Source organism: Varroa jacobsoni, unplaced genomic scaffold (genome assembly GCF_002532875.2).
Source record: "Varroa jacobsoni isolate VJ856 unplaced genomic scaffold, vjacob_1.0 scaffold_759, whole genome shotgun sequence".
Lineage (NCBI taxonomy): Eukaryota > Metazoa > Arthropoda > Arachnida > Mesostigmata > Varroidae > Varroa > Varroa jacobsoni.
Genome location: NW_019213661.1, coordinates 415,663 through 424,773, shown reverse-complemented (window position 1 = coordinate 424,773; position 9,111 = coordinate 415,663). Strand labels below are relative to the sequence as shown.

At 34.4% G+C, this 9,111-nt stretch overlaps 2 protein-coding genes across 5 annotated transcripts; both read left to right on the top strand.

The window, feature by feature from the left end:
- The first annotated feature begins 3,001 nt into the window (after positions 1 to 3,001).
- On the top strand, positions 3,002 to 6,791 carry EMC5 (ER membrane protein complex subunit 5). 4 transcript variants are annotated; one of them, XM_086969568.1, is made up of 4 exons: positions 3,002 to 3,102; positions 3,499 to 3,745; positions 5,694 to 5,780; positions 6,389 to 6,791. In XM_086969568.1, exons 3-4 carry the CDS (start codon positions 5,701 to 5,703, stop codon positions 6,630 to 6,632), a joined length of 324 nt encoding a protein of 107 aa, XP_086825694.1. In that variant the 5' UTR covers positions 3,002 to 3,102; positions 3,499 to 3,745; positions 5,694 to 5,700; the 3' UTR covers positions 6,633 to 6,791. The 4 variants fall into 4 exon arrangements, with proteins under 4 accessions (XP_086825694.1, XP_022694120.1, XP_086825693.1 ...); XM_022838385.2 differs by lacking the exons at positions 3,002 to 3,102; positions 3,499 to 3,745 and adding exons at positions 3,241 to 3,463; positions 4,784 to 4,906; XM_086969567.1 differs by lacking the exons at positions 3,002 to 3,102; positions 3,499 to 3,745 and adding an exon at positions 3,242 to 3,463.
- JTBR (jumping translocation breakpoint protein JTBR) lies at positions 3,752 to 4,462 on the top strand. The gene has a single exon (XM_086969566.1). The coding sequence runs from the start codon at positions 3,916 to 3,918 to the stop codon at positions 4,348 to 4,350; it is 435 nt and encodes a 144-aa protein (XP_086825692.1). The 5' UTR covers positions 3,752 to 3,915; the 3' UTR covers positions 4,351 to 4,462.
- Positions 6,792 to 9,111: the final 2,320 nt, after the last annotated feature.

Below are 9,111 nucleotides of genomic sequence, written 5' to 3'. Positions count from 1 at the left end.
TGTAGCTTATTTGTTTTATGTAAAAAAAGTATCAATAAACAGTAAAGAAAGTTATCCGCGGTGGTGATATTCTAATTATTTTTTTCTGAATTCGTGCTAAGTACTAAGTAAGTATTGAACTATACAAGGTTATTTAATATTTCCAGAATATGTGTACTTCCTGCTTTAACTTACCGTAATACAATTTCCCTTTTTGAACTTTTTAAATACATCTTAGGTGTTGAAAGCATGCAAATTTTGCATGCGATTTTTAACCATTACATTATTATGAATTTTTTTTCGATAACCCTACAATACTGGTATCTTAACATCTATAGGCCTTGGTTTTCTTTTAAAAATGAGTGGGTGGTCCTATTGAATATAATAATAGAGAAAAGTGCAAATTAAAAACTGCTAGCACCTGCGTACTGTATATACTATCGCGTTACAAAAAAATAAGCTGTTTTAGCATTATTTTAGTATTTATTTAATTTCAAGTACACCTTTGTTAGTAACCCATCAAGCGTGAAACAAAAAATTATTAACAAGCGTTTTTACCATGTTGTACAATTACAAACGTCCCTTTTGCGCATGTTTTTTTTTTCTAAAACGACAACAAAAATCTAGGATTACCGTTGTTAAAAATATGTTTATAAACGAAGCCTAGATAATAAAAAAAAATAACTGTCAAATGCAACATAGTTGGAATATAACTGATTTGGAAAGCAACAGGCACACCAGTACGTAGCCAAACAGTGAAAATTAATTTTTGTACACTGTTGTGGAAATAGAATGATAAACCATCATTGATTACCCATAGCATTGTGCATCTTAATGGCTCTTATATTGTCACAACAGTAACATCTTGTTTTTTTTGAAGCAAAGTGGCAGATAAGAATTACTAAGCCTAAACAAAGAACTATTATTTATAAATAGATAAAAGCGCAGTGGATGCACTTTGGGAGTTGATCTCAAAATCAGTATTCCAAGGAACATAAGGACCTTGATTACATTAAAGAAATTGGATCATATAAGGGAACCTGGTTAGCTTATTTCACCGTTTCTAGGTAATCTTACGGATGAACTAAGCACTGCGATTTATTGAATGAACCGTTGCCAGCGTATCTATTAATAGCGCCAGTCAAGCAACAATGATGATACATTATAACGATAGCCGGCATACTTATTTTTCGTGGATAATATGACAAACAGTGATTAACAATAAAACAGTAATATAAACAAACAAATCAATATAGCTTACACTCATGTTGCAGTAAGGCGAACGCTTGTGTATGCATTTAATTGTTCATTACAAATTATTAAAATGATCGTTAAAAATTTACAAGTAGATAATATGGGATTTATTTTTATGCTGAAAAGAATGTTTACATGAGCGAGACATTCCTGGAATCGTATCTAAACGTATCTAAAAATCGTATCATATTGATTGAATTGCGTTCTAGAAGTATCATTCGTGATAGTCATGTCTATTCAATATAACTGTTATTCACTACGATGATAACCAGAATCCAGAACTTAATCCATTTGCTAATGATTATCAAAATATCCTTCCTTTAATTTCAAATGGATATAATAGAGTAACCGTGAGTCAAACGATATTGAGAAATGTTAACTCTAAAAGTTTCAATCAGTACTTTGCATATCAAAAACCTTAACGGAATTGAACTTTTTTTGGGCTGATATCAGACTAGAAATTCCAAAGCTGCAAGAACTCAAAACGACCAAAAAATTTAAAGGATGCACAAAAACGCGAAAACGCGAAACTACCCAATAGATAAAGGATATTTTTTGTCCAAAAATGTTGTTAATTTTTGCATAAAAATTTAAGTGGATCAAAAATGCGATTTGAGCAATTTCGATGCCGAGGACCATTCGGTAAAATCATCCCTGGATTTTTTGAAAGCCGTTTGAAAACTGGCAAGTAGACAGTCGAATTTGGCCAAAAAGTTTAATTTTAACGCGGACCTTTCCTTTACGAAGGCAATGCATAACAGGCGATCCTCACTTAAGTTCACTTAAACGTACTGTTTTTCGCCACAGCAATAATACTCTTTTATTCAAAGATGGACTACCTTCCTTCTAATGACAAACAGCCACGATAAACATCTTGCTAAAGGTTTCCCTATAGATAGACTTTAAAGCTTAAAAAAGCTTTAAAGCTTTAAATACTTAGCTTCCCTTAGTGACAGCGCTTTGTATTCGAACAACTATTGGAGTCTCTAATCACTAATTAAAAAAATAAATGAAAAAGGTTGAAGTTACTAGTTTTTGATATTCACACTTCATATTTTTTTTGTTTAAAGCCAAAAACAACATAAGTTATATACTTACAAAATTACGATCTTATTTGTCACTTGAATAGCATTTTTTCGGTATGAATTATAGCAGCATGCATGATTTTCTATAGATATATGTAGTCTTTTCATAATTGAAACTGAATTAGTACCTTCAAAGTAACCCGTATGAAATATTATACTTAGAAGAGTATTCCAAAAGTGTTCTGGTGTAACACCATCGTCTTGTTTACGAGTTCTTACGTTTAGGATCGGAAAGTATATATATAAGTAAGTAAAATATCTTTGAAATACGGTGTTTTTACACCTTCTATAATGATGCTGACCATTTCGAAGGATGGTTGTATAGCTAAGGTTGTAAATTTATACTGGAGAACCGCGACCGTTGGATTGCGTTTCCATACAACACGTTTTGCTTGAGATAGCTGACCCCGAGCGAAAAGTGCCCTTAGGTTAAGCCACTTCACACGTATAGACTATAAGATTAATTCGCAAACATATTACCATTGTGTCGTAATACCTGCTACCTGCCCCTTAGTGCATGCGTAACAGGAATCCAGGCTACAAGACACATAACAAAGTTTATTTACCTTTTGTATGGAATTGTATGGACAATTTGTATGGAAATGGATACATTTAAATAACTGCGCCCTTAGATGGATTTTCCCTAGATAGCTTAACCTTTGCGCGGTTTAGTGCCAGAAAAGCGCCATCTTGACACGTATCAAAATAAACAGTTATATATCTGGGACCGTCCACCGGCTATCCATTAAGACCGATTTTCGGTATCACCACACCTAATAATTTGGTAACGTACGTCCACTCTGTTATACAAGGACACAAGTGTCCTTAAATTTCGATCAAAAATGATCATGAGTATTTTGACGAAGCTAGCTAGTGGAATGCTTCCATTCATTGATACTAGATGATACAGCTGAGGCTAAATCAAGACCCACAAACACGACTATAGTGGCCATGATGGTGGTTGCAAACGTAGTCGCAGTAGCAGCAGTCGTTCGTGGCGTGTGTTTATTTTAGTAGATCAATCAGTGTTATTTGGTACTGTATTGAACCAAATCCGGACGATTTTTAACCAGTCTCTTCAACGGCATGATAGGGATATTCGTCGTTACCTTCAGCTTGTCCTGATTATATATCATTTAAGCCGAGTAAGTAACTTGATGACAACCTGGATGATTTTCAGGACCTGGCCCAGTCGTCTGCATCCAAGTCATAGAAGTCTGCTGAGGAATGCATCTTGTACCGACTTCGTGCTGTTGACAGTACATACTACAAGTAACCCAGATACATGTGCACGAAATAAACTCGGGTTTTATTGTCGTAGTATTGGCAATTGCAGTTCTCGTGTACTAGATGATCTAAGTGCAGGTTTGAAAATGCTAAGCTAAGAAATAATGAACACTTACGCAATGTCCTGGAGAAAATAATAGGTCAGTTGAAGCTACAAAAGCTACAATAGTAAAGCGTGAATCACTGTTATTTTGACCGCTTGGACCTAATTATTTTAACAACATTAAGAGCTATTAATAAAGTGTTACATGCAGTTTGTTAGAACTTTGATGCCTGATGTAGTTTAAACTGACCCTTAGTGGACTACAAGATGATCGAATCGATCTCATTGAGGAAGCTCATCTTTGTGACACTATTCCTGATTTTCGCCTGCCTACTTATTCTTACTCTGGAAGGCTTTTTGGTGGAGACAACATCGAACCATACAGTCGCACATGAAAAGGGGTGCTGGGACGAGGAAGATTTTGCCATCAAGCAGCCCTGCACTCCTTGTACAGATTTTGATAAGAAGTCAAAGCATATTCTCGCGTGCGTTACTTCGAACTATAAAGAACTAGTAACATGCGCTAAGAGTGGTGACAGGTTCCGACCATGCAGCGACTCGGAACTACTTCATTTCTACAGATTTGAGCTATTAACATGGCTCCTAGGAGGTCTGAGTTCTGCATTTGTAATCTTAAGAAGAAGAACGCTAGATAAACGCATGTTACAAAGAATACAGCAACAAGTAGCTGCAGGTGTGTAAGCGATAGCAAAAACGCGTTCTTAGATGTCTCATGTAAGAACAACCCATTTCATGAGCTGCAATAATAAAGCAGACCTTGATGATCAATACCTTAATAAATACGGTTTATGTATACATTGTGTTATTTTTAATTAGCTTTAAACAGGTAGGTTCGATTATTTCGTCCATTTGAATAATTCTTATGTGACTGCTATTAGTCAAAACGGATCATCCAGCATCCAGTTGTTCCGGCTTTGGTATTTGCACATAACCTTGCGGGTTGCACAAGTGAAATCGTGATTGCGTTTTGACAGCAGCTTTGCAATAACAATGTTTTCATATTATTAGGCAGTGATACGTATTCATTCCATGTTTGTCTGGATGAATGCGGTGGTATGGGGAACGGTTATGACAAATCAGTAGCTGAAACTAAAAGTGACCTTGTTGTTGTAAGTTCGAGGATGGATGGAAGCCGGTATTGATAAGATCAGCCAATAGAATCGCCCTATATCCAGAGTTAAAAGTGTTTATTGAGAAGTCACATATAGAGCATGAGACATGGAAATGCATTTTTCAGGTTGGTCATTTTCTGTACCAAGTCAATTAGCATAATTTCAAGCATTTTTTCAGTTTTAAAAATAGCATTTAGATAGATTAAATGTTCATGAATTTGAGAACTTAACTCACGACGTATCATAAATATTTTATGTAAAAGGGCTTACTCTGAGAATTAACATGGATCCATGATTTCTTAATATTCGGCAGTAAAGAATGTAACGGGAAGAAAAATGCTAGTGGTGTAACCTGGTTTGCCGTATATACAACATGCTATGTGGTCTGCATGTATCCATTACTGGGCATACATAGTAAAACAAAATATTACATCTTTTTAGTAGGCGTATATAGTTTTAGACAGGTGTGCCTTTCCTTCTGAAACTAAACACTTTTAGTTCATTATTCGCATTTTATTGGTGGGCAATTTTATTGATCGCAAGCAGCACGTAAAAATAATTCCGCTAGCCTTTAATATATTATAATATCAGTAAATACAAGGAAAAAATATGCAAAAACGCAAGTTCAGTTCAATGTAGTAGTTTACGCCCATGAATTTATTTTAATTTTTTTTACGTAAAACAGACTAGCAACCGTTTATGTATTACTTGTGTTATCTTAACAACCTTATGATGTAAAGCCTATAGACTGGCCAATATAAACGTGATATTTTATTAAGCTTTTCTTTGCTGGGTTCTTCCTTTGCAAGGAAGGAGATGACTACAATAGCCCTCTCGATTTCCTAGACACCCTTTATTTGTTTTCGGCAGATTGTTGTTATGACTCTATAATTAATGTCACTCTCATTTCAGCGTCGCTATGGCGTTCATCTCGAAGTCAGTTCTCTGGTTCTCAATGCTTAGTCTGGTCCACTGTGGTCTTTCTGCCGCTCAACACAAGTAAGTCATGAGTGATTATATGGCGTAATTCTTATGTTCTCACACCCACAGCCAATATCTACTGTTGCGCAAACCATACTGAACTAATGAATTAATATTGTATTCATGGGATTATTTGGTTTAGCGGTTTATTATGCAATTAAAACGAAATGAGCGACTTCTATGTCTGTTTCATTAAGGAGAGGTGTTTAAAAATTATCAAAGACCTTAGGCTAACTCTTTTTATTGAGAAATAAATCTCTTGGTTTAAAACTTTTTACATAATACTTTAAATCTACTTACTACATAGAAGAAGAATTTCATCATGAAGATAAATCCAGTAAAAAAACCCTTGTTCTATAACTAAATATATTTTCTTTCTACGTATCTCCGTTACTCGACAAAAACATATTCTGTTCACTTTAACTTTATAGATTCTTTTTTATAGCAGTAGTTGTTGGTGCATAATTGCAACTAAGCTGATTATTTTGTAGCATACAACAAAAAATCGCGGACTACTAAGAAATGTATATAAACGTTTTATTTTCGAATACGTTTTCAATTGTAACCTACTATAATTCTACTCTTTGAGCGATATACTAACGAATTTTGTGTGCTATATTGTATAGGTCATATCTTCGTCTAAGTGAACAGGGGTCTTCGTTCGTTCCAGTTGACATTATTGTGCAGACACTGATATCCCTATTGACTGCCATGTGGGCGACTTTGGGTGTAGCCGGCGAATTTCGAGAAGTGCGAGCCACTGCTCAGCTAGAGAACAAGACATTCGAAACAGCCGCTAACTGTCCCAACTTCTACACATTCCCGAGGCATAAAGACAAGTTAGTGAAAGATCTGCTTGTCTACGAATAAATGAGAGCAGAGGCTCTAAATAAATGATGTAGAATAATTGTACAATATATTTATTCAGTGAACGATAAAACGTAATTTAAAACTCCAAGCAATTGAAAACAGAAGGAGATCTTGAAAATAAATGTACTGATATGTTTTAAAATCTGCATATTGTTTGAATCATATGTATTCTTTATTCTGGGTTTTATCGGTAGTATTAAGTATTAAAGACTTGTGTTTATACGGCGGAATGTGTGTGCATCATAATTTACACACATTGTACAACAGTATCTGATAAACACATTGTAGAATGGGAAAAATTAGGTAATAAAGGGGTCCCAAATTTTCCAGCATATTTATTAACTGTGATATAAACATAATAGAACTGTGATTAAGGCTTCTTATATAAATTATTATATAACTAAGCCTGTTTTCGATACTTTAAATCTACGATAATATTATACATATGAAAAGTAACGGTTAAATTTGTAAATAAATTTCAATCGTGGGCTTTCCTCCTAGTTCCTATTTTCAGATAGGAATATCGCATAAAAAATGTACCAATAAATGTTAAATAAATAAATGTTATTTTGATTATTTAATTATCTAGCCTAAGAATGTATAGAGTAAGACGAATAAGAATATCTCTTTAAAATGTAACAAACGAATTCTACCGATTATCTTATGCTTTTGATTTGGCCCAGAGTACCTAAATATATAAAGAATAATAGTTTATCCTATTACTGTAATATGGGAACATGGAAATAATGGAAACGGAATGGCTGATTGACCGAAAAACCACCGTAAAATAGAATGCAAGAGAGCTGGTCGTCTGAAGAAAGGCACTTTGTGGTTTCAAACATGACAAGTTAGATTGCTAGGTCGGACACATAGATTCGTAAATTTAGCCCAGATTAAAAAAAAAGCATTTTTGCCACGCAGTACGCGCAATTGTGTGAACTAAATTAATATCTCGAAATATGGCAACACGTTTTTAATTTTTCAATCTGAGAACGGTGTGATAAAGAGTGTTAAAGAAATTGTGGATACGAATCAATGAGCAAAATACTAGGATCTACATGTTTCGAGTTTTACATACGGTGCTTAAGTAGTTAGGAATCATTTCGGACGGCGAAATACAACAACCTCTGTGTTTCAAATTTTATGTCGGGTATCGCCATTAGGCATTCCATCAGACAGCTGGCTCCTTGCACGAAACAAAGTGTGTCAATGCCCAGGTTAGGATCTAAACCACAACGGACATACAACAGCCTTTTGGAAGCATGCTGATTTTGTTGGAAAAAGTTAGTTTTACTGATCTGTATTAAAAGAGATAACAATTTTACTAGATAACAACAGTTTAAGATAATAACAGTTTTACTTGAAAGATGTATGATATGAAGACATGTAGATCTAGTTCTCTTGTGATTTCTCAGTGTTGTTTTAATAGCTAGGTACTCATTTTCGACTTTAATATCGGCAGTATACATCAATGACTATAATCATGCGCCGATGTGTGCTTAAGTAGATTATGAGTAATTATATATATGTTTTATGAGTGTTATAAAGAAAATATATGTTTTATGAGACACCTAATTATCTGAAAGATGCTAACATACTAAGTTATTTCGTTTTTTTTTTCATTAGAAACAAAGCTAGAACACCCTTAACCAACCGAGAATGAAATTTGGATGACATTTTTGACTTGTAGTAGGTATCTTGGTCAGTAGAAAATCTACGTTTCGATGCGTTTAGAATTACGGCCTGTTTCACGCTTTCCTTTTACTTTTTCTACATTACGCATTAGGGCTTACTCAGAATTTTGGGAAAAATTACTGGCTCTGTTTCTATATATCTCTATATATTTTGTTTAGTCATATACTCATTCCACGTTGTTGAAAGAATTCTATCCTTTGAATCAATGTAACGTGTCAGCGATAACCTACTGGCATTTTTTTACTGTACTGGAGACTTGAATGGCTATGGACCATAAAGCACTGTAAGTTGGTAAAGGAAACATGCACGATAAATATTGATGACTGGTGCGTTTAGTTTATGCATGTTTTTTTACTAATGGGAAACAGGTTGCTAACCATCTTATCAGAAGTTACTCAAAAGGTCTCATTATCCTTAATTTGTTAAGCGGTAGCCGCCTTTTTATGATGTTTTCCTGAAATTATATTTGTAATATTTATATCAATTACTGGTAAAAATGTACAAGGCACTTTACGTTATGCTGACGTGTAATTAAGACTTCGCACTTTTAATAATAGACTGGCAATGTCGATAATATTATGTTGCTGCAAACAGAACGACAAATTAATTATCAACTACGTAAGTTTTTGATTAGTTGCTTAATTTGCACTGCAATCCCCACTATAAGCCACGATTGAACTTAGGAAAAGGAATCAAAAAATAAATTTTGCGAGGAGCATGGAAGGTTTCATAGTGGCTGAGACGACGAAAAGATGCCTATTTCTACTGTATATTGGACGCGATA

Coding starts and splice junctions, on each gene's coding strand:
- JTBR (XM_086969566.1), top strand. CDS start 3,916: ATGATCGAATCGATCTCATTGAGGAAGCTCATCTTTGTGACACTATTC.
- EMC5 (XM_022838385.2), top strand. CDS start 4,881: ATGAGACATGGAAATGCATTTTTCAG. Junction 4,907..5,693: donor CATGGAAATGCATTTTTCAG/GTTGGTCATTTT, acceptor CTCTCATTTCAG/CGTCGCTATGGCGTTCATCT. Junction 5,781..6,388: donor CTTTCTGCCGCTCAACACAA/GTAAGTCATGAG, acceptor TATATTGTATAG/GTCATATCTTCGTCTAAGTG.